The following is a 24,703-nucleotide window of genomic DNA, read 5'->3' as shown; positions in this document are numbered from 1 at the left end:
GGAGAGAACATATTTTAAAAATCCCATCATCTAATATCATCCTTTCATAAAAGGCTGTTTAAACACTAGAAAAGGCTGCAATTTCAGAACCATTAAAAACCCTTTAAATTGTAGAATTAAGCTTTAAGAGCATCTCACTCACGGTATCCCCTCTTGCCCCAACACCAAGGATCAGATTTGTACTAATTCACACGTGAAAGTACAGCTCAGAGGTCTGCCCACTAAATTATGACGTGCCTGGGTTCGACACCCCCTCCCCCGCCACCCCATGTGCCATGCACTCTGAACATGGAAGACAGGAAGCCTCTACTCTTTGCTCCAGAACCAACAGCCCCAAGTCTGTTCTTGGGGCTGTTGAGCCTCACAGCTCGCGATGGTTTTTATGATCTCAGGTCCCCACTTATCTCCTCACGTACTTTTGCTGCCTGTGCAACTGGCTCAGAACTTGCATCCGACTAGGCGATGCGGATACGTCAGGCTAAACTCAGGCCTTCTGGAAACCACCACTTCTCCCCACTAGAGAGGACCCCCTTGTTGGCCCAGACAACTGATTTTGCTCCGTTACGTGGACTAGCTCCTTTGAAACGAGTGGGAGCCCAGAGTTTGGGGGAAGCCACAGGGAAGCGGCAGGACCGTCCCTCCAGGAAGCGTGACGGCTCTCGGGACACAGCCAAGAGGCTTCTCTCGGGACACTGCCAGAACCTGCGTTCGCCGGTACCAAGAACCACCCAGATGGCAGCCGCGTGCGCCTGTGCTCGTATGCTTAATGTGTGCGTGCACACACGTGGTGGGGGGATGTTCTCAAAAGACAAAGGCGGAGTATAGCTGGGACCAGGAAGTGTGGAGCTGGGCCAAGGCCTAATTTTGCAATGTTTCTGAAAAAGATTTCCTCAGTGTCTGGGACAAGGGTTCCTTCAAGTCTTATTTTAGCCCTGCTGGAATCAGGTTACACAATAGTAATAACACACAACACCTACTGACCCCTGGTTCTGCCTCAGGTCTTCTCCCAAGAGCTTGAGATCTGCACAGTGACTCTCCGAAGTCCTCCTCTCTCATCGCAGAGGGGACTGTGAGGGCAGGTCAGTGAGCGGCGGAGCCTCGAGATAAAACCAGATGGGCCGGCTCCCAACTCTGTGCTCTCACATGCTCGTCTTGGGGACCCCTGGATGGTCATGTGAGTCAGTGGCTCCCGGCCTTTCTCTCACCTTTCTCCCTGCCTTTGGTCTTGAAGGACACATGCTAGAATGTCCTGGAAAGATGGAAAAAACACAAGTCTGGGCTGTCCCTCACCTGCTAAAGAATAGCAGTTCCCTTTGATGCTCCCTGAGCAATTCCCTGATATTTCTCAGACTCTCCAGCTCAAGGATCAGAGAATAGTCAGTCCTTCCTTTTACCTTTTGCCTTCAATCCTCAGACTGAAGCAGCTGGGATAAAACCTGTAGCCCTAGTGAATCCAGGGTTGCAGCCACTGAGCTCAGGGACCATCTGCTTGAGGGCCAAGTGTTCCCCACTTCTTCTGTGGACTCACAACAGCGTGCCCTTCTGGAAGGTCCGAAGGGGGAGGTAAAAAGCAAAGGCTTCTCACAGCTTCCCAAGCTCTCCTCCTAGCCAATTCATCCATCTATCCATCCTGAGTCGGTCCTGCCCCACATTCTGCCTCCTTTATTCTCACTTCTGCCCGCCCAAGCTGGGTCTGCACCCTTGCAAAGCCCCCTGACTGTTCTTGCCTGCAGAGCCACCCCAACATCTCCTCCCTCCCTGCTCTCCCTAGCCTCACTTGGGTCCTTGAAGCCAAGCCCTGACTGCATTCCAAGGCCCCCCAATCACACTAACCCCCAGCCCTGCCCCATAACTCCCCTGCCTGAGCCTTCCAGTCCTGCTAACCTGGTCCATTCATTTCTCCCTTGAGCACGACCGCCACACGCCTCCCCATCCCCCACACCCCATCTTCTTGTCCAGGGCTGCCTAAATGCCAGCCTTATGCCCACCCACGTCAGCGTCCCCTACCACATTTCTCATGGGAGTTACTCCCCTGTCTGCAAAGCTGTGCTGTCTTCTCTATGGGCAGGGCCCACTTTCCTAATTCTTTACATTTCTTAAGGGCAATTTAGTCAACCGACTGGAGTCGATGTCCTCATCTCTCAACCAGAATCACAGCAAGGTTGCTGGGCTGGGAGAACACATACAAGGTGCCTGCCACGTGCCAGGGGAATACTTTGATCAATAAACATTGGCTGATTATGGTCCCGGATTTATGGGCTAACACGGAGAATCCTTTGTTGAGTGAAGGTGGGTTTAAATTTCCCAGGATTTGATTTTCTCCCTCTGTTTCGAGGATTCTTTCCCCATACCTGTGCTCCCAAAGCCTCATGTTTTCAGGAGACAGTTTGACAGGGAAGCCAGCGAGGTACGCTTTGGGTCTGCAGTCCCTCAACCTGTACCGATGAGAGACTATGTGTCAGGCACGCTGCCGGCACACCTTCACCCGGTCACTCTGGGTCATGGGGCGGGGGGGTGGGGAAGATAGATGTGTGCCCCTGGGGTAACGAGTGCTCACAGTGAGCATGGGAGTGAGGGGGAGCCACTGAACTCAGGGGGAGGGGGTGAGATGTCTTCTTGGAAAAGACCCTCTTCACCCCACCCCAGGTTCCTGAAAGATGCAGGAGTGCCCTGCGCAGACAGAGCAGCACAGATGAAAAGCCATGATGCTTTGAGCACCGTCAGGGAGCCACAGCCCCTGACTAGCTGGGGTGGACCGGCCTTCCGGGAGAAGCGAGCCAACGACATTAGAAGGATTTTAGATGGGAAGCCAAGTGTCTGCATTTAGAAAGATCTCCATGGAGGAAACGCAGAGGACAGACTGGTCCGGGGCCAGATGCATGGTGGAGGGCGGTGGGGGCTGCCACAGAAGTCACCCTGGTGAGAGGGGACAGTCGCTGAGGACCAAGCAAGGCCAAGGTCCAAGGGCTATGTAGGAGGCACACTCAAGGGAATGAGGGTGGGCCAAGTCAGACTCCAAAGGTGTGGGCTTGGGTCCAAGGTCAACAGTGGGACCTGTCCTGAGGTGGAACGGGTGAGAGCAAAGTGGATGCCTGCTGTCTCCAGAGGTGGTACAGGCAGGCTCAGTGAGGCTTGGGGTTAGGAATAAATGATGTGTCCAGGGGTGCTGCGTGGCTCAGTAGGTGAACGCCTAACTCCTGATTTCAGCTCAGGTCATGAGCTTGGGGTCGTGGGATGGAGCCCCATATCAGGCTCCATGCTCAGCTCAGAATCTGCTAGAGATTCTCCCTCTCCCTGTGCCCCTCCCTCTGCTCTCTCTAACAAATTAGTAAAATTTAAAAAAAAAAAAAAAAAGATGTGTCCATATGATGCATCAAGGGGATACGTGGCAGAGCAGGGAAGGAGAGCAGAGGAACGGCTCTGGCCGGTGTCAGGGTTATGGAGAGGGTCAGGTGGCGGCAGGAGGTGAGAGCTGTCCAGACACCCCTGCTTCAGTCAAATATCAGGGTTCCCCTGCTGCACCAGGGACACCAAGGACAACCACAGGGACATTAGCTAACCGTGCCCTTGCTGGCCCAGACCAAACCCTGCTGCTACGTGACTCCACAGGGCCCCCTTCTTCTGTTACATTGTGCCTTACTTCAGCTGCTTTTCCAGCCGCCCCCAGGCCCACCGCTCGCGTCACTCCATCCCACTGTCTGTCACCCTGGCCAGCACCGGCTTTCCACAGCCACCCGCCCCCCACCTGTCACCTCCTCTGCTCTTTTCATCTGCTGTCAGACACAGTTCTGCTTCCTGGCCCCCGGCCCTGAAATCACTCCCTCTGCTGGCCTTGGCTTCTCTCCCCACTATTTTAAAAGTACACATTTCACCAGACGCGGCATCACGCTTGCCTCATTGCTTATTTTGCGCTCGGGTTTTTTTAAGTTAAGTTTGACATTCAGGCAAGTGAAGTGTTTCGGCACCAGGAGCCAAGGCTGAGAGGCAGGAAGCGCCGAGCAGAACTTCTCTGCCCGCACCTCCCCGCCCCCGCACGCCCCTGTTCCTGGAGCACACCCCAGCTCAGAGGTGGGGGACTGGGCACAGAGCCAGGGCCTCTCCAAACTCATTCACGTAGCTCCTTGCTCCTTCAGGGCCGGCCCCCGCTCTGCCCTGCCTCCCAGGCTTGCTGCCGAGCCTCGGTAAGATCCCCGGGTCTGGGTGCTCCCAGGGATCCTGGAACTCGGGCCACCGGACACTCAGCACGGCAGCTAACAGACAGAGCTGACCCGGGGCTAAAGACTCTGCTTGGCTTCCGGCATGGATTATTTCTCTCCCCCTGAGGGCAACCCTGGCTTTTATTATTATTTCCATTTCAAGATGAGGCACTGGGGCTCGGGGAGTTTGAGTAACTCGCCCAAGGAGCAGCTGATACATGATAGGCAACCCAATCTCAAAGCCCACAGGGCTAGGATGCCTCGCCCTGCCACTCCTTAACCAGCTATGGTGCCAGGGCTCCTTTAGCGCTGCTAAGAAAGGGATGTGGGGGGGGGGGGCATTTGGGTGGCTCAGTCATTAAGTGTCTGCCTTTGGCTCAGGTCATGATCCCAGGGTCCTGAGATCGAGCCCCGCATCCAGTGGGAAGCCAGATTTTCCCCTCTTCTGCCCCCCCACTTGCATTCCCTCACTTGTCTTTGTCTCTGTCTCTGTCAAATAAATAAATAAATCCTTTTTTTTTTTTTTTTTTTTTTTTAAAGGGACATGAGAAGGCTCTGTGCAGTCTTCTGGAGCTACAAGGTGTGGTTACTCTTACTCTGAGCATAGCCAAGGTTCAGATTTTTTTTTTTTTTCCCAAGGTTCAGATTTTACTGAGGACTTGTACCAGGTGCCTGAGCCCCTCAGGAGGACCCGGGGCCCGTCCTGCCAGCCCCATCTCTTTCTGGCATTAGAGGTGCAGAGAAGGGGCACGTCACCCCAGCCGATGGTTCTTCAAAGCGCTGGGGGGTAACAGGAACCCAACATGACAACATTCTGTGGTATAAAGGGAGAAAGTTCACATGTTCTGACACCTTATTCCACGCTGAAAACCGTGGGCAGGTCCCCAGTTTTCAGTCAAGCTGCCATCCTTGGGACGTGCCCACTCCAGGAGCAAATAGCTCTGTTGTTGGAAGATGGTATCAAAGCAGCTTACGCTGGCATCTCAAGCTGGGTGGGGGGTCTGGGGACCTCCACCCAAGGGAAGGCATAAGGGCGCAAAGAAATGGGCAAGCCGGCCATAAAGGACAGCTCTTGTAGTCCTGCAGGCCCTTGAGTCTCCTTAGGAAGAGAAGTGTGTGAGGGGAAGGATTCATCCAGGGCCATGGTGGCGGCGGGGGGGGGGGGGGGTTGTGTGTGCTGCTGAGCTGGAGGGAGTTGTGCTTCTGGAAATAGCCTCCAATCAGATTCAGTCCCTCAGTCAGTTCTTGCACATTCTTATCAGCACCAGTATTTTCAACCAGCAGACAAGGCTGGAAGTGACCTTAATAAGCATCTCTGAGCTACGTCTCTCTTCTTACCTGTGAGGAAACAGACACACTGAGGGCTGAAGTGTTGGGCACTATCTTAGACAGGACCCACGGCTTCTCACGCTCTGTCTAGTGGCTTCCCTCCCGTTTATCGTGCACCGCCATGATGTGGGAGAAAATGACATAAACACTCTGTAGAGAAATTATTGAGGACAGACTAAGAGTCAGGCGTTGTGCTTCGTTCTTGGGCAAAGGGCCTAGAGAGGTGAAGAGAAGCAGGTGTGAAATGCTTGACTGGCGACTGGCGTGGCCCACGAACTTCTGAAAGGTGCCCTGCCTCAGTGATCAGGGAAAGGTGAACCCCAACCACAGGAAGATACCACGACTCAGCCTCTCAAAGGCTCCAGTGAAACAGACAATAGCCAGTGACTGACTGCAAAGATGTGGAGCCATGGAACTCTCAGACACGTACACGGTGGGTGGGGTCAACATGCGTGTTCACCAAAAGACAAGTATAAGATTAATCAAAGGAACATGGTTCATCAGAGCTCCACACTGGAAAAACCCCAAACGAGGATTAACAGTGGAACAGATACATAGATTGCAACAGACTCACACCAAGGAATACTATACAGCAGTGAAAATAAATACACCACATCTCGGAAAACATGGCTGGTTTCACACACTTAATTTTGAGGGAAGCCAGACACACAAGAGCACATACTGTGTAAGTCTTTTTATTTAAAGTTCAAAAATAAGCAATGCCAGACTCTGGCATTTGAAGTTGGGACAGTCTTACCTACAGTGGGGAGTAAGGGCTGGGACAACAGGATGCTTCTGGCAAACTAACAGTCACCCTTCCCTTGATGGAGGTGCTTGATGTGGGAATGCGGGAGTGTTCTCTCTGGAAATTTCTTCAAGCGGCATATGTATGAAGTGTCAACCTTTCTGTACATATGTGGGACTCTGATTCTAAGTAAGACGAGGAGAGGTTCTGGATCTTGAGGAATATTTTGGTCTTGCAGACATATTTCAAAAGTCACGGAAGTGAAAGGCTTCAATATAGCCCACGATTAGAGGCAAGAACCACAGCCAAACTCTGTATTGCTTTCTCTTCCCCTGAGCACTCCAGCTGTCTAGCACTAAAGGGAACATTCCAGGATGCACAGTGGAAGTCCAGGGTCTCCTCTTCAGCCTTCTGCTTTCTTAAAAATGTATATTCCAAAGGCAATGAATGCGGGAAAAAAGGATAACTTAGAGGATAAAGCCATGATGGCACCTTCTCCTTGGTGTTACTGGCCCCCAAGTCCACGGGTCAGGGCTTGTTTTCAAGGCTAGTGAAGGGAACATTCTTCCCAGGGGAGTGGCCCTCTGGTGAGAAGGGATGGGTGGCCTGCGGAGGGCAGTGAGGAGCTCCCAGTCACCCAGCTGGCAGATTTGCCTCCTTGAGGAAGCCCCATGAGAGCAAGTGTGTGGACTGCTTATTGACGGATATGTCCCGGTGTGAAAATGAGTAAAGGAAACCTCAGGCTGTCTTTGCCTGCAGCCAATGAGAAGCTGCCACCACTTCAAACTCTTTTTCCTCCAATGAACGTTTGTTCCGAACGACCCCTCCGACTTCCTTCTTTCTTCCACTGGAGAACGCTCTCCCCTTCGTTCTCCAGACTTGCCTGTCTATAGATTATAGACCCCAAACTGTGATATCTCTGCTCTTCCTGAGCAAACTCATTTGCTGCTTGACGCCTTTGTTGTTCGATTTTTAAGGTTAACACCTACTAACCTAAGACTCAATAATTGGCAGGATAAATTCTGCAAGGGAAATATTTAATTCCAAACCAGTTTCCCAATTCTGGGCACTGACCCACTTCTCTGTATCTTTCCACATTCCTTTCCATCATCTCCTTCCTCAGGCAACATGTAATAAAGGAGGCAAACCCAATGGGGAGAGAGGAAAATGTGCCTCCACAGCTAAAACCATTTAGTGCCTTTCAAGGCACACAGGTTCTTCTTGGTCTTGGCGACAGAACACAAGAAACTACTGACTCCGTCAGCTGCCTGAAATACGTTATATCCATGCCCCAAGCAAAGCTCAAATCGAAGTATCAAACTATCTCAACTGGGAAACAGAACCCTCACACATCATCTTTTCTCCTTGCCCTACAAGCACCAGTAAAACATGTGCGTGCTCAGTGAACTTGGACATAATCCAGGCTTTTTAATTGGGACAGAATATATACATACATATATATATATATATATATATATATATATATATATATATATATATATATATATATTTATCTACATACAGACCTAGAACCAGAAAACTTGGGTTTTGAGTTTCAGCCAAACACTGACTAGCTGTGTGATCCTGGACATGTCCCCTAACCCCCCTGAGCCTAGATCTCTTTACCTAGGATGTGCTCCATCTGCTAGTCTTGTTTTTCTGCCCAAGTCTTCGTACCCAGTACTGGTACTCAGCCCCAAATCCAACAGTCAGACTGGACAGACTCCTTTTCCCGGACCTCACCATCTACTATTCCCTCCAGACCAGTTCTCACTTCTCTCCCACCTACAATGGGGAACAAATTCCCCACTGTAGCACCCAGCACCCCCAACCTGAGGATGTCAATGCCTTAGAGCCAAGATCCTACGTCACACTCTACCCCACTGGGATGGTTTTGGGGGTGCAGAGGGCATCACTGTTCTGTTCGGACCTACCGTAGTATTCCCCACGGCCTCCCGTCCATCTCGGCAGGAGCTCCACTGACCCAGGACTGGCCAGGGATGCGTTGTTTAGGAGATCTCCTGGGGTTACTGAGATGATGAGGCTATGACACGATGAGAGTCCAAGCATTCCAGTGTTGACTGAACTGACTCTAAATTCCTTACCTTGAATTCAAGACTTGGCTACAACCCAACCCCAAGTTTCCCATCCAGAATTACTTTCCCCTCCATCACCCACACTCCAAGGAAATTGGACTGACTCCTGCAAAACAATGTGGCTCTTCCACCTCCTTGTCTTTGCGTATGCTGTTCCCTCAATCTGGGATGCCTGCCACCAGTTAAAATCCTACATGTCGCCCCCAATTCCAGCTCCAATGCCATTTCCTTCCAAAAGCCTCTGCCTCCTGTCCAAGTGCAAATGCCTTCTTCCTTCTCCTGGGTAAACCAGCTTAATGCTGTTTCAACTTTTTTTTTTTTTTTTTTACAGGAAAGTTCCCAACTCATATGGTTTGCTTCATGTCCAAGACAGAAATAGTGACACCAAAACCAGGACAGGGCAGGAGATGGGCACTTGGGAATTGAGGACAGGAAGTCCATGCATTAGTTCCAGATTCAACGACAGGCCTCAGAGCAATTCACAGTTGAGCACCAGGCATCAGTGCCATGTGCATTTTCTCCATAGACCATGAGCTCCCTGGGAGGGGGACCAATTCCTAGCATTGAGCTTGGCATGTGGTTATTGCTCAATAAACCTGTCCAGTGGATGAATGAGTGGAAGAACAGGAAAATGAATGAATGCACACAACACACAATGTCAACGCTGGTGGGAATGAGCTCAAACAAGGGGTGAGAAGACATTAGTGAAGGAAGCTCGTTCAGATGAATTCTCATCCACAATTTTCTTGACCAGTCCCCTTTCAAAGGCTGAGATGCTGCCTCTTTGGGAAATCTGCCTGAAACTCACAGAAGAGGCAGAGGTGGAGAAGCAGGGCTAGCAAATAAGGACCTAGAGGCCCAGGAGTGGAAGGAATCCTGGCCCAGAGGCACCTCCCAGCTCAGCTTCTGTGGTTTCTCCTCCCCTCCCCCCTGGTGAGAACCCGCTCCTACACCTTGCCCCAGGGACTCAGACAGCCCCCAGGGCAGCCGATGCCATTCTTCCGGAAAGCCACTTCTAGGATGTGCAGAAACTCATTCTGCTGCCCCCATCCAAGGCTCCCTGGGACTCCAGGATGCTCTAGAGGGAGGCGCACTCACAGCTCCTATCAACAGGCTCACAAACTCCTGTATTGAAAAATGGTGCACAGGAGGGACCAGAACAGAGCAGATGGGGAGAGCATGTTTGCAAAAGCTAAGTGTCTGTGATGGGTTTCCTCTCTTGTCCCTCCGCCTCGATGCGGAATCACCAACTCTGTGCTAAGCTCGTGGAATAGCCTTGACTCGGAGGGAATATGAACATTTTTTATGCTTAGCCGTTCCCAGCCGTAAAGATTTTTATCCTATTACTGCTAAGTGACGAGTACAAGGAGAGAAATGATGACGATCTTTGGCAGCCATTCCAACCGAGTAAATACGAGGAGGGAGACTGGCGATCCCAGACTGGGCCGCTGCCCCTTCATTTCCCAGGATGAAAAGGAGCAAAGGAAAAATGTCTTCCTGGTGAGACCTATCGAAGTGTGGAATTTTCCCTCCAGGCAAGCGATGGGTATCCCACTGTTTGAACCATTTAGCACCGTGCCCTGGACAGAGGCTGGGAGAGTAGGCTGAGGGGAAAAATCAGTGCCCGCCGGCCAGCAGGACGTGACCTAATGAGGCTTCCCAGCGGCAAGGTCTTCCAGCTCGTGGTTCCTGGGCGCAGTCCACCCTGCCACCTGCGCCCCCACAGTCAAAGCAACCCCATAATAAGTATTGCTAGGCAACAGCAAAAAATATACATTTGCTTTATCAAAATACTGCCCTCCCCTCCCCGGGGGGGGGGGGGTGCCTCTATCGAGTGGCTTCTTGTCTGCTAGATGTTTTCTGTGCTGCTTGGATGAGGGCAGGGCCAGCTGCTGTCACCCAAATGTGGGGACAGTGGTGAGGGCAGGACAACTGGAAAACAAGGACTGTTTGTTGGACCATCCGTGCTCGATAAACAGGAGAACTCTGCTGGGAAATCATCTCAGAATCACCCTGGCTAGATGCTATCCCTTTGTTACACTGACACAGTGACACCATTGCCATCTCGTCGTCATTCTTGCAACCCTAGTGGACCTTGGCGGGACCCCAGGAGTTAGGGCTCTCTCATCCATGTTAACAGGATTGAGGGTCTCAGGGGACAAGATGGCAAGAGGTTGTTCCAACACCAGCACAACCAAGAGATTCCCATGGAGGCAGGTGGGAGAGCCAAGCACATGGACGTGGATACTTCCAGAACGAGAAGACCGGCTGCAGCAGGATCCATGGACTTGCAAGGTGCAGTGACTGTGCCCATAAAGCTTCAAGGCCTTCTAGTCCAATGTAAAGAGAGAGCAAAGCTGGGAGAGAATGTGCAGAGGGAAGACCACTGCTGGGCCTGGTTCCCATGCCTCCCACTGGCCTGGATCAGGGATGAGGAAACTGAGCCACAGCCAAGATGTATTGAAAGGCCGATGACAGCAGCCGTCCATCTCGAGACTGTGAAAATGTTGCCTGTTGGGTCAGGGGTGGGTGAGCAAGGGAAGTTCTGGTTGTCAACCCCCAAGGGTGAATATGAAGCGGATCCTTTGGAAACCAGAGATACTCACTAAACTAGCCTGGATGTGGACATCCCTCACTGCCCAACACCCCATAAAGCCTGGGAATGGGGAGTTCCAAGCCCACCTCCTTGCCTCGGTCACTCTGCTCTCCAGGTGACTCCAGCCATCTCCATAAAATACCCGGGGTTCCCTGACATGGAGGACCAAGAGGACAAGGTGATGGTTCTATTCCTCATAGGGAGATGAAGCCCCGGCCTCTATGAGGCTGCTTTTGCTCGGGGCCAGGCCACGATGTGCTTGGGAAGGCTTCCATAACTACCAGTGTGCTTGGCTTTTCCATCGGCTCAGCAGCCTATCGGGCAAAAACTTCTGTGGCCCTGTCCCCTCCCCCCACCTGCTGCCTCCTCCGGCCTCGTGGCATTTCTGAATTCCTGGGCGATGCCCCCCAACGCCGGCCTCCCTGCAGCGTGTGCTCTAATGCTCAGCTAATAGCTCCATCTCAGGCGCTCGTCCACACGCGTCCTATAAATCAGAATCCAATTATGGTGGTAAGAAAATTGGAAGCAAATTTAATAAGCTCAGGCCACTCCCCCATGCTGTTTCTTTGCTCTTTTCTTCCCACTAATGAGAACTCCTTTCACGGACTCCGTTCTCCTGCCTCCTCATCGGAAGCCGCCGAGGATGGAAGGAGAGGAGGCTGGGGGGCTGCTTCTCTGCCCTCTTTCCCTCTTTGCACAGAAGACACATGGGGCAAAGTAGTCAAGTGTCTTTGCAGATTTCCTCTCCCTCTCCTTTGTTCAACAAGTGTTTCTCAGAATTCTATCACCTGCCAGGCACTGTACTGGAAGCCAGCAAAGCTGTCTCCGCTAAAGGGTGGAAGGCCTTGTTCTGTTGCCAGGGTTGTTGATGTTTCAGTCTTGAGGTAAGAAGTGGGGCTGGCTCTGCAGCAGGAGTTCGGTCTCGCTGCCCCTCTGCCCCTCCGGTGACAGCTGGCCACATCACATGGTGAGGGGTGCTCCTGGCATCTGGTGGGTGGAGCCCAGAGAGGCTGCCCAGCATCCTACAATGCACAGCACAGCCCTCGCAGTAAATGACAGCCCCTGACTGAATCCCTGGGCGACGGGAGACAGGTCACCAGCAGCCACAGCTGGTTAGAGCAGGGACGAGCAGGCCCCAAGACGGGTCCTGGTGTGCTGGCAGCCCAGGCAGGCCGGCCCCGGGCATTACCTCAGGATGAAGTCAGGATACAGGAAAGCTGGCGTCACAGGATTAAGGGATTTAGTTGGTGGTTTTAACTTCACGGACACAATTCCCTGGGAATCGAGGGCTGGAAGAATGAGATCCTGTAGACAGAAAGTCCATCCCCGGGGGTGGGGGGGCCCATCTGAGGGAAGCATCCTGGTCTTCGCTGGCAGTCTCTGGAACTCTCTTTAGCACAAGAGTGGTCTGGGCACAGACTCAGCCCCCTACCACCCTCAGCCTAGACATGGCTGACGCCATTGCACTAGCCTGGGGCTTTGTACACAGTCGGTGCTCAACAGCCCCGCCATGGCTGCCTGGTCCCATGTGCCTGCTCTCATTCCTATTCCCCTGTCCTCTCCTCTCTCTGCTTTTTTGGATCAGGATCCCCAGATCTGAAATTCTCCGAGTCACACAATTCCCACTCCCACAGGGCAAGGTGAGCGCCCAGAGGCACACATATGGCTGACAGACTTTTCCTCTTTGTCTTCCCCAAAGGGGCCTTAGATTCCATCTAAATCCTGTCCGTCCCTCTTGCCACCCTGCCAGCAGATCAAACTTCCCTGACAGATACAACGCACTGGGAGAGAACCCCGAACAGGACCCGGTAAACCAGAATCCTGGCGGACGGTCTCAGTTCCTCCCCCACATCCCGCACCTATGTCCAGTCCTCTTAAACCACTTTCATTTCTGCCTCTCGGATCACAGATGAGGGTGAACACAGAAATTCGTCCTGCTCAGGGTATCCCCTGGAACCTGCCTGCTCAGTGAACCCCCCACTCCTTGCCTCCCTTCTACAGAGCTCGTATCCCAATGTACCGGCTCCTTTCCTGGCTGGGAGGTAGCCCTTCGTCCTTCTAGAGGTTCTCACCATCAGGACTCAGGACAAGGGAGGGACCAGGTGCCTAAGATGGGGGACTTTTCAGCCTTCTTCTCCATTCTACCTGTAGTCTCCGCTCAGGGAAATAAAATTACTTAATCCTTTTTAAAAGATTTTATTTATTTATTTGAGAGAAAGAGCACAAGCAGGAGGGGAGGGGCAGAGGGAGAGGGAGAAGCAGGCTCTCTGCCGAGCAGGGATCCTGACACGGGGCTCGATCACAGGACCCCAAGATCATGACCTGAGCTGAAGGCAGACACTTAACCAACTGAGCCACCCAGCTGCCCCCAGGTTACCTAAGTTTTAAAGAAAATTCTCTCAGATGCCAAGGGCCATGATAAGGGCTGCGGAATTCTGACAGCAATATTACAAGACTCTGACTTGAAGAAGCTTTCAGGCCAGCAGCCAAGAATGTTCGAGGTAGAGCCAGTGCCCCAGATCTCTGACTGTAGGGCATTTCCTGCTGCTAAGGAGACTCTCGTGGGTACCTCGAGGCTAGGGTCGGGGGGTGTTCAGTTTGCAGACTCTTGGAGTCTTCTGAAGACTTCTAAAGCCACAGATGCCTTATGGCTCAGGGCCCTATGGGGGGATCGGGGCTCTGGCTCCTTTTATGAATGATGGTGACTGACATGAGCCCCTCCATGAGATGCATGTTATGTAAGTCAAGGTCTCTGGGTTGTACAGCCTAGCTGGGGAAACTGAGTCCACCCCCCTTCACAGACTGACAACTTAAGCATCACCAGATTGACCGGCATCCTAAGTCATGAAAACTCTTACTGACCTGCTCCCAGTGACACCCCAGTATCCACAAGCAGGTCTCCCCAGACCCAAACAAAGACAGAAAGCTGAGAAGCTGCCCCCAGTCGGCCAGCCTCTCGGTTTAACCACACCTCCAAGCCCCTCCACCCCGAACACGCCTGTCTGCTCTTTGGAGCTGGTGCCAAGTGCATTTCCCATGGGAGACAGAAACACAGCCCTGGGGGCCTTCGGCACAGCTGGGCCTCCCCGTTGTAGGCAGGGAGGCCAGTGCGGAGGGGCTGGGGTAGAGATGGACCAGCTTACTCGGGCCTCATGAGGAAGCAAAGGACTGTATTGATTCTAGGAGGGACTGGTAATGAGGCAACCGACCTTCACAAAGGCTCCTTCCCCCGAGAAAAGAAGCTTTCTGCATTGTGTCAGGCCTGACCTCCCGCGGAGGAGACAGCAGAACAGAGGCTGGGAACAGGGCGCCCCACAGCAGACAGCAGGGGCATGTGAAGAAGCCCCGCATCTCGCATGACGAAACTGGGCTGTCCGAGGAAATGACCCATCCCAGCGACAGACGAAGCCACCAACCTGACTTCCCAGGGGTCCGCGGGTCTTGCCCTCCCTCCCTTTGAAAGCCGTGCCAGGCCAGGCCATGGGAATCTACCAGGGAAACCAGGCTCAGGCTCTAAGTTCTCTAGTGCTCCATGATTTCGGGGTGGACACTGGGTGAGGGGGGCAAAGTGCAGGCGAAGGGGTCTCCCCTATTCCCCCTGGAGGCGCCTGGGGGGTGGCTCACAGCAGTGAGGAGTGCAGAGAGCCTTAACTACTGACCGGCCGGCAACAGACGGTGCATGCCTGCCTCGATCCTTGGCCTGGGCATCCCCAATCCAGCCTGCAGATGGTATGTACCTGCCCCGATCCTTGGCCCGGGTCCCCGCAACCCCGAGTCCAGCCTGCAGATTGCGTGTGCCTGCCCCGATTCTTGGTACAGCCCATCCCCATCCCCCGAATCCAGCCTGCCCTTGCTCTGTCATCACCACCGGGTAGGAGAGAGAGTAGCAAGTGAGAGCAGGGGGAGGTACCTCAGATGGCGGGTGTCAGGCACTGCCCGGCTGCTGGAGATCCGCTCGCTCTCCCGCTGGTTGAAAGCATACAGCTTATAGGGATCGTCACCCACGCGCCACTTTTTGGCATTCAGATACTGCCGCTCATCAAACTGGTCCCATGGGTCTTCCCAGTCAGAGTCCAAAGTCTGCAGAGCACAAATGCGAAGTCAGTGAGAAGAGCTCCCAGCCCTCCCCCAGCCCTCTCTGTCTGTTGCTGCCCAGCTGCAGAGAACAGGTTTTCCCCGGCACAGTTTAGCCCAAGGATGGGGCCAGAGGTTAATGAAACCTCAGCAACGATGATAACACACAGGGCGACACGGTGAGGGCAGCTGCTGTTTGCTGAGCCCTGTGCACGAGGCGCTGTGCTAGAACCGTTACTCATTCCCACTGGCCGTCCCAGGATGTGGTCCCAGGACCAACACAAGAAAACAGCCTCCATGGGCTAAGTACCTCCTTGCTCAGGATCCCACCCTCAGGAAGTTGGCTGGGCTGGGACTTGGGTTCTAGCACCCTGAGCCCGCAGGCCGCCTCACCAGGGTAATCTGAGAACACCTGGCTGAAAAGCGCTGGCTTGGGAGCAGGTACAGAAGGACTAGGACCGCCATCCCCCCTCTGCCACAGGACGCAGGCGATCCATCTGTAAGAACGTGCTCCCCACCGGATGGAGGCCTGCGTGTTCCCCTCTTCCTCTGACCTGACCCAGAAATCTGTGATTACTTTTTTTTAGATTATTTATTTATTTGAGAGAGAAAGAGCATGCAGAGGAAAGGGCAGAGGGAGAGTGAGAACCTCAAGCAGGGGGTCCCATAGGGGGCTCCATCCCTGAGATCAGGTTCTGAGCCAAAATCAAGAGTCGGACCCTGAACTGACCGAGCCACGCAAGTGTCCCTAAAGCTGGGATTATATTTAAGCATCAGTGCAGGAACAGTGCTTTAGAAATAGGTATGAGTAGCTTGTGTACTCATGATCTTGTTCTGTCCTCCCCAGACGCTCTGTGCTGAGCTGGGAAGACAAGTTCTCACCAAAGTTCCAGGTTTGTCTGCACAGGTGGGACAGGGGTCGAGCCAAAAGCAGAGCTCAGCCTCCTGGGCCCGCCAGTGCATTTGCACAGCAGAGAAGGCAAGGCACACAGTGAGGGCACACAGTGGCTCGAGCCCAGAGCCGGGCTGCCTTGGCTTCCCGGACCACGCCAGCTCTCGGCTTCAGAGCCTCTGCACGCTGGCTGCTTCCCTTAATGGTCCCTGCCAGGGGAGGCTGGCACTCTATCTCTGGGGAGAACCCACTGACCAGGTTCTGCCCTAGACGGTGAGGGCTGGGGCCCTGGGGCTAACAATGTCCCCAAGGATGGGATGCTCACTCGTGTGTTACTGACCCCTGGTTGCGGTGCAAATGTGAAAAGCTGCCTGGACCCCCTCCCTCATCGCTGACCAGGAAGCCCTCCTGGACGTGCGGAACCTGAAGGAAAGGTTCAGGGCAGGCCCCGCAGATGTCTGGCCAGGTGCCCCCCAAACCCAGAAGGTGGCTCTGTGGGGTGGTTCATGATGTGCACATTTATCTCACGTACCACTCGATCTTATCTGGTAATTGATCTGCCTCTCTCTCTCTGTTATCTCCTTTTGAAACAACATTCTCTTGCTAATAGCACAAAATGAAGCTTTGAAAACCAGCGAGTTTTAGCCAATAATTGATTTTATGAATGTGCTTGGATACTGCTGCTACATAGGGGGTGGAGTGTGAGACCCTCCCCCTCCACACCCTACCCAGCCTGAGCTGTGCAATGTCACAGACTGACAGCTGTCACCTCTGAAATCATGGGACCCGGTAATGTCCCCCACTGGCTCGTTCCCAGTTAGATTCACTGCAAGTCTCTCAGTCAGGGGTGAGCTCCTCCAACACTCTGTGCTACGGAGGGGAGATGCAGAGATGGAAGGTCCCAGAACTCGAGTAGGTTGCAAGGTTGCAGAGAGACATGCATGAAGACTCCTTTACCGCTTCTACCAGAGGAGTGAGGGAAATGGGGAGGGCTGCCTGGAAGAAGCGTCAAATCAGTTTGTGCTTGAAGGATGAGCAGGCAATTTGCTTTGCTTAGGAGGAAGTGGGAGAGGAAATATGTGTGTAGTGAAAACCCAGATAAAGGGTGGGAAGACCTGGGGAAGGGAGAATCTGCTGAGGACAGGGCTAGCTCAGGAATGGGGCAGCCAGAATGTGGACCGCAAAGAACGCATGAGTGAAAGCGAATTCTGCAACACAGCTGGGTCTGTATGAAGCAGGTCAGGGGGAAGGGCCTCTGGCCACAGGTGCGGGACGAAGTGGAGGGAAGAGATTGCCCCAAGGAGCCCAGCTGGGAGGGGAGCTCAGGAATTGAGGCTGGTGGAAAGGGAGGGCTGAACAGGGGCGGTGCTGGGGCACTGATGGAAGAAGGTTCCACGCATCAGCTGGAGAAGCAGATGGAGGAGCAGGCCCCGGGGACGGGCTGGAGAAAAGGCAGGTAGAGACCTCTTGGCCTCGTCCCCTACTCTCTATTCACACCAGACCAGGCTCAAGGCCAGCAATCACCACCCTACAGGCAGCAAACCATTCCTGGCAGATTCTGCCTCCTTGGTGAGGGGGCCATGGGAACTCAGCTGTGATTCTGGACCCTAGAAAGCTCAGAGCCAGAGTAACAGCCTGGCTGGTGAGAAAAACTGAACAATCACTCAAAACTTCCCCGGAGGGGACCGCTTCCTCCGATGGTCACGTGCACAGAGCGGGTTCACACTTCGCTGCACCGAGATCCACTGGGGGGGAACTCCCTGGCCTGGGAGCTTGGTTTTCCTACAACAATATCTGGATGTATTAAATAATAGTGACACTGTGTTTAAAATACTAACATTACCATCTGAATAATAATTTCTGTTTTACAAGGCATCCCACACATATTGCCTCAGAATGCACACACAACCCCATCTGTACAGAGAGGGATCAGCAGGGAGAGAGGCTAGCTGGCTGGCTTGCCCAAGCTTCATGGCTAGAAAGTGAAGGGACTGCTGATTGAATCCTTCTCGAACCTCTCAATGCCTCTGTTTGCTCTATCACAGAAACCAATCGGGGGCATGTCCTCTCCGGAGAGCGAATGGAGAGGAGCGAGGTGGAGGCCAAGCCCATGGGAAGGACCAGCCCCTCTTTCCCTGCTGGTCCGCAGAGGGAAGTGGCTGTGGCCCTCCCAGGATTTCTAAAGGGCCCCAGACTCCCACAAATACTTCTAGTACTAATTTGGAGTTGGTTTCCAAGCTCTTCAATTCACGAGGCCCCATATTCAGGCTCTGAGGACCCAGAGGGCAGCACATGGTACCCACACTTTGGAAGGCAGCTATGCTCACCACTATACCACCAACGCGGTACCCACACTTTGGATTCCTTGCTTCCTGGCTCCTGTGATCACCCGAGGCACTGCTTAGACCCGCACGTGCACCTTCGCAAACTTTGCTGTTACAGGAAGTGATAATACGGTTCTCTCCCACCAGGAACTCCCACAAGCTCCCGCCCCAGGGCTCTGACCCCTCCTGTGGCCCCCCCCCCACCACCACCCACGACCCACAGGCAAAATCTTTCTTGCATCTCTGACCAGAATTTACTCAACTTAGAGTGTATGCGTTTCAACTGTAAGTATGATGTCATGTACAGAAAACCAAGATGATCTTTTCAACAGAATGGATCTGATTACGTCACCCAAAGCCTGCTTAAATAACTGGGCACCAAAAATGAACATGCAGAAGCACATTTGTTTCTTTCCTCCCACTTGTACTTACAGGAGACGCCCCGAGTCCCCTTTCCTCTGACCTTCCCTGGCCTGTTGCTCTCATTTCTCGTGCAGGCTGATTATTTGGCTCCAGCGCTATTAGAACTGATTATGGGGCTCTCTATGATTTTAATGTGTTTGTCTCCCTCTCTTCTTTCCCCCAGCTACTAGTTCTCTCATTGTCTTAGGTCTTTTCTTCCCCACCCCCTACCATTAGAATGAGAATGTCTCTATCACTTGAAGAAACTTCTATCCTTCTCTGAACAGTGCTGATCCTTAATAAAACTTCTCAAACTTACCCTACGATAAAACAACTAACACTCTAGGAGTACCTATCACATGTCATAAACTTTCACATCTAATCCTCACAATCACAGATGCCGATTTTACCATTCCCATTTTACAACTGGGGAAACCAAGGCAGAGAGTGATCAGGTGACTTGGCCAATGTCACACAGGTAGTACACGCTTGAGCCAGGGTTTGAACCCATGGAGCCTGGCTCCACTGTTGTGCTCCCGACCACGAGGTGACACTGCCTTCCCAGAGCCTTCCTGCCATTTCCTTTGGCCATCTTCAAAGACTATGTGTTTCCCATTATTTTTCTCTGCCAACTTCTTTCTCTGATTGAGATCTCCCCCCTCAGAGGATCTCTGTGTCTCCTTCACCATCCCCGCACTGGTCCACTACTCTTCATCCTGAGTGCAAGACTGGTCTCCCCCCAGGCCAGGGCAGAAAGGATGCAACTCCACAGGCAGATTCCTGCAGGAAGGTTGGAAGATGCCAGGCTAACACACAGTAGGTAAGAACTGAAAACAATGATAGGGCTTATTTAAAGATGACAGAATTCATCTACCCATTCAATATTTGACACTCCAGCATAACATCCCACTGTCCAGTGGACATCCCTCCTGGGTCCAGCCAGGGACACAGAGGTCCCAAGGAACCCATTCCAAACTTCGAAGGCTTGCGACTTCTAGAAGTTTCCTTCTAATATTAAACCAGAATCTGTCTCCTGCCAGAAGCAAACGTAAATCCTACCTGGAGAAAACTATCTCCAATTTACATCCTCAGGAGTTCCACAAAGCTCACTGAAAGACAAAATCACAATAAAAAAGATCAAAGGCATCTGGCTGGCTCAATCAGTTGAGCGTCTGACTCTTGGTTTTGGCTCAGATCTGATCTCAGGGTCCTGAATTCAGGGTTGCGAGAATGAACCTGTGTTGGGCTCTGTACCCAGCACTGCTCTACTTGTATTTCTCTCTCCCGCTCCCTCCTCTGCCCCTCCCCACTGCACTCTCTCTCTTGCTTTCCAAAAATAAGTGAAATAAGTCCTTTTTTTAAGTGGAAACTATAAACAACAGATTAGATCTTCCAAAGACTTCAGATGCAAGAATCACAGATACAAAAGAAAGCATAACTGTGGATAAAATGGTTAAAATATGGAATAAAGAATCAGCAAAGAACCAAAGTTCACTGAAAAGGATCTGAGCATCACTTTTAGAAATGAGAAAATATAGTAACAATCGATGGTCAATATCAAACAGGCCAAACAGAAAAGTTTACTCTTATCTGCAAAGCTTTCTCACGGGAATGCTGCATCTGTATTATCTCTGTGAAGCAGGCAAGCCGGTTGTGTTGTTCCCATTTCACAGGCGAGAAAACTGAGGGTCAAGGAAACAAAGGAGCCTGCTTAAGACCACGGACATAGTGAGTCTGCTACTGAGACTCTGACCCAGGACTTCTGGCTTCAAAGCTCACGTTCCTCCGACATCATCAAGGAGTTTCATTCATCCACCGCCACGTTTTACCCGCTTGCTGGATGGTGATAACCAAACATGTAGAAGTTATCTGCTCACACCAGTGTTATTCTAATACCCACCCAGCTGGGGATGGGCCTTATTTTTCCAAGGGCTAGTCCAGAGAGTGAAGAGGACAGCACATCTCTATGCAAATCTTGTCCAGGGTGAATGGGCTGGGAAAGGAACAATCCTGGGAATGGACTCCCTCCCGCCACAGCATGTAAGACGAATTCCAGCAAAGAAGGAAGGGACGGCCAGCCCCTCCCTTGCTCACCTGGGCTCACGGCAAAGGAAAGAGCTGGAAAATCCTTTTCCCTCATCTAGGGACAGCACATCAATTATGGATTATTAGATAAGATCTTCATTTTAATATTTCCACCATGTATTATCACCTCTTCCTCTGGCTGGAATTCTGTCTTGGGAGTTATTTAACTGATGTGCAGAAATCTAAATTTAATTTATTATGATCTAACTCACTTTAGAAGCCAAATTACCCTGCACTGGAGAAGGATCAAGTCAATATCCCACTTGGCTTTCTATTTATCTTCTGCAGGGTTTTCTCTCCTTCTCTTCAGTATTCATTTTATCTCGGGTGCTGGTAATAAATTTAAATTTTCCTCAGAATTAGGCAATTGCTCCTTTAATGCTGTAGTTTAATGGTTAGTATTAATTATATGAAAGACACTCCTTAAAGAATATGGAGGATGGAATGGACATATAATGGAGGGGAAAAGGCTATTTCTTGGACCAAATGAGGTAGCGTGTAATCAGCAGGGATGAGTTTACTCTTCTAGTCCTGCTCTGTCCATTTCTTCCCATACTTTGCTTTCATCCCCCTCTTCCCCGCCCTAGAGCTAGGCGCCTACAAAATGGGTCTGCTGAGAGCTGCTTGTTATGGCTTCTCTGCACCCCTGGAAGGTCTGCCAGCCTGGACGCCATGCCTAGAACCCTCTGGAACACTGGTCTCTTTCTCCGTCTGCCTCTAGTCAGTGTCACTGAGGCTCTGCCAGCAAGAGCCACTACTGCCCAGCTCTCTCCTCCCTGCCACTGCCCCAACATACACACACCACCTGTATCCCAACTGCACACCACGCGCAAATACGGCTTTGGGGGGAGGCTTCGAGCTTTCTGGAAGAGGAGAAGTTCTGATAATTATTATAATTGCCTAAAAACTCCAACTGTGACATATAATATGATTAATGGAATGGACAGCAGCCCAGCTTTTGTTTCTGGAATAGAAAAAAACCAAACTCACACAATTTGGACCTTATATCGAAATTAATTTGCTTACTAATTAGCATGAGAGGGAGGTACCAGGGAGATTTAAGTCTGCGTGACTGGGGAAGAGGGCCTGTCCCCCACCCCCGCAGGTGTCAGGGAGCATGAGCAATGCCGATGCGTCTGCACCCTTCCCACCCAACGTCCTATAAATTCCACCACCAAAGAAAGACTCAACCCAGAGCTCTTTTAGGTGGACAGGCATCTCAAATAGCTTACAGCTTGCTTAAAGAATCCCTCCCAGGGGTGCCTCGGTGGCTCAGTGGGTTAAGCCTCTGCCTTCGGCTCAGATCATGGTCTCGGGAATTCTGGGATTGAGCCATACATCGGGCTCTCTGCTCATCGGGGAGCCTGATTCCTCCTCTGTCTCTGCCTGCCTCTCTGCCTACTTGTGATCTCTCCCTCTTTCTGTCAAATAAATAAATAAAATCTTTCCAAAAAAAAAAAGAATCCCTCCCCATTGCTGGTGGGCATGAGGACTGAGAGAGAGCTGGCCCAGCCCACAGCATTCATTTCTGTATCCTCTTCTTGGTGTTCAAAGACTAGAGCAGTAAGCCATCCCCCGGAATGGCAGAAGCCTCATCCCTTCCAGGTCTGGAGCCCAGAAAGCAAGAGATCAGAAGGGGAGGGAGCCAGGTACCCCCATGGGGCTCAGGAGAAAGAGGATTTGTCAGTGACACAGGCAGTTGGATTTGCCCCCAACCAGGAGGCTGATGCTGGAGGAGAAAATGTACCAAGAGATGGAATTGTGCCCTGGAGAGATGGAGAGACGGAGCAGAGAATCTGGACTTGGGAAGAGCAGTGGAAGTGGGCTCGGGAGGGGAAGCCTCCAGCCGGACAAGACAGGACATGCAACACGGTCTCTGGCATGGATAGTGAGTCATCTTAGGTGCACGGTCACCTCATCAGACTGAGGGAGGGCCTGCAAGGGGATGTTGCAGCCATATTCCAACGTGGCCACAGTGGCCTCTTGCAGGATTGAGATGGGGCCTCAAGGTCAGGGCTTTACCCCCAAGGAAAGCAAGTTCTCCAAAGAAAGAATAAAACACTAAAAACAAGATTTGCATTTCTCAGTGACAGAAGAAATCTCTCCTCCAAAGTCAGACTCCTCTCCCCTCCCTTGCCCCAGCAGGGCTGGGAAGTATCACCAGGCATCATCAGGAAGCTCTTTTGCCTCAAGGAACAGCTGTGGACCCAGGCAATTGTCAAGGGACACTACTGAACAACGGGTGATCTAGCAGGGGTCACAAAAGAACATGCCTTCAGGGTCACTGAGAACAGAAATGCCTTGAACAGAAATGAATACCTTGTACATACCACACAAAACCTGTCTAGTTAAGGCTCTTTCAATCTCCTCTTTGGGCAAAATATGCCCACAGGCTACATTTGGCCTGAAGGCCACCAAATTGTGACCCTGGGGGCAGTCATGGAATAAAAGGAGAAAAGTAAAGAAAGATAAAGGAGGGAAGGATGACAGGAAGGGAACAATGCTCCTACTACAGAGGACGCTTCCGTGATTTCTTTTCTCCTTCAGGGGGCTCCTTGTATATTTCAACCCAATTTCACCGGACAGAATTGCAGCCACCAGAGGGTTTGTGTGTGGGAGAACAGAGACGGGCACAGAATGGGGAGCGCCACACTAGGGATGACCCTATAATCCTTCTCCACCGTTTCTTTGATGTCAGGAAGAGAATGCAAGTCAGGAAAAGCTGGGTCCGGAGCCTGGCTGTGTTCCACGCGTCCTTTCAACTGCTTGTGGTCAGTCCTTCCCTCCACCCTGAGGGTACCCCACACAATTTTAAAGGCCCCAAATTAGATCTCAGAAATGAGATACGGCCTGAAAAATTGCTTGGCAAAACATAATGCGTATGTAACATATTATTATTGTCAACATTGCTACAGTTACTATTATTTTTGGGGGGTACTGGATGCTAATGGAGAGAAAAAGCAATTTATAGTCAGCCAATCTATGTTTAGCTTCTTCCTTCCCTGTGGTAGAAATGGGGTCTCTGACAGCATCCACAAGTGAATGACTATAGGCATCACCGGGCTGTCCACTGGGAGGAAAGCCCTAGGTCATTACCAACGTCATGTGTCCTGGGATCCCGCAGGGCGGGTCTACCCAAGGGCTATGCAAATGATAAGACAAAAAACTATTTTAAGAAGTATAATAGCTAAGGGTTCCCTTTCGTTTGGAAGGACATAAACGGAACTTTGCAGGACCTCTGAGCTAATCCTCATTTTACAGGTGTGCAGGTGGGAACTGGGACCGCACAGAACAATGTGGGCGATTCTGAGGAGAGAACTGAGGAATCTTGGGGGTGAGGTCAGAAACTTGAACCTGCTTAACACCCCAAGTTTCCCAACAAACCAAGGAACCTGGTTGCCAGGGCTCTCTGCTCCACTGCGGGCCTGTCTCTTCCACCGGACACATTAGTCCCAGAGTGTCTTCTCCAGGCCTCCTGGGACTTGGCTCCTGAGGGCTGGACTGGCTAGTCCTACAGCTCTACTCACAAGGAATGTGTTTGGCAAGGTTTGCAGCCTCCCCAAATCTCCCTGTATGTTCTGCCCAGGCAAAGGCGACCTTGGAGAAATCAAGATAGAGATGGCTATGGAAGGCCAGGGAAAGGGCTGACTTGAAAAGGTGATCAATTCTCATACCTGTAACGTTTACTGTGCACCAGGCTCTGTCCTGAAAGGTCACTCATCACACACTCAGGACAAACCTGAAGCAGGTGCTTTTAGGAATCCTATGTTACGGAAGGGGAAACTGAGGTTTGAGAGTCTCAAGGGTCTTGGCCAAGTAAGTAGAGATGCTGGGATGAAGCCCAGACATGGGGGCTCTGTTGGGTCCTTAAGAGGGACCTGCGATGGCAGGGGGTCACTGGCGGAGTGGCCACTGCCCAGTACCGCCTAGAGAGGAGGAGGGAAAAGGCAGGAGGGATTCCACC

At 51.8% G+C, this 24,703-nt stretch overlaps 1 protein-coding gene across 1 annotated transcript in view; it reads right to left on the bottom strand.

The window, feature by feature from the left end:
• Nucleotides 1-24,703, bottom strand: part of GALNT14 (polypeptide N-acetylgalactosaminyltransferase 14) — a 210,268-nt gene that overhangs the window by 56,479 nt on the left and 129,086 nt on the right. The window contains exon 2 of the mRNA XM_059188697.1: nucleotides 14,873-15,042. Within this exon, the coding sequence (XP_059044680.1) occupies nucleotides 14,873-15,042 (170 nt within the window). The remainder of the gene's footprint in view (nucleotides 1-14,872; nucleotides 15,043-24,703) is intronic.

The sequence above is a fragment of the Mustela lutreola genome, chromosome 9, assembly GCF_030435805.1.
Source record: "Mustela lutreola isolate mMusLut2 chromosome 9, mMusLut2.pri, whole genome shotgun sequence".
Taxonomy (NCBI): Eukaryota; Metazoa; Chordata; class Mammalia; order Carnivora; family Mustelidae; genus Mustela; species Mustela lutreola.
Note: the sequence above shows the minus strand (reverse complement) of the source record. Positions and strands in the feature narration are given on the sequence as shown.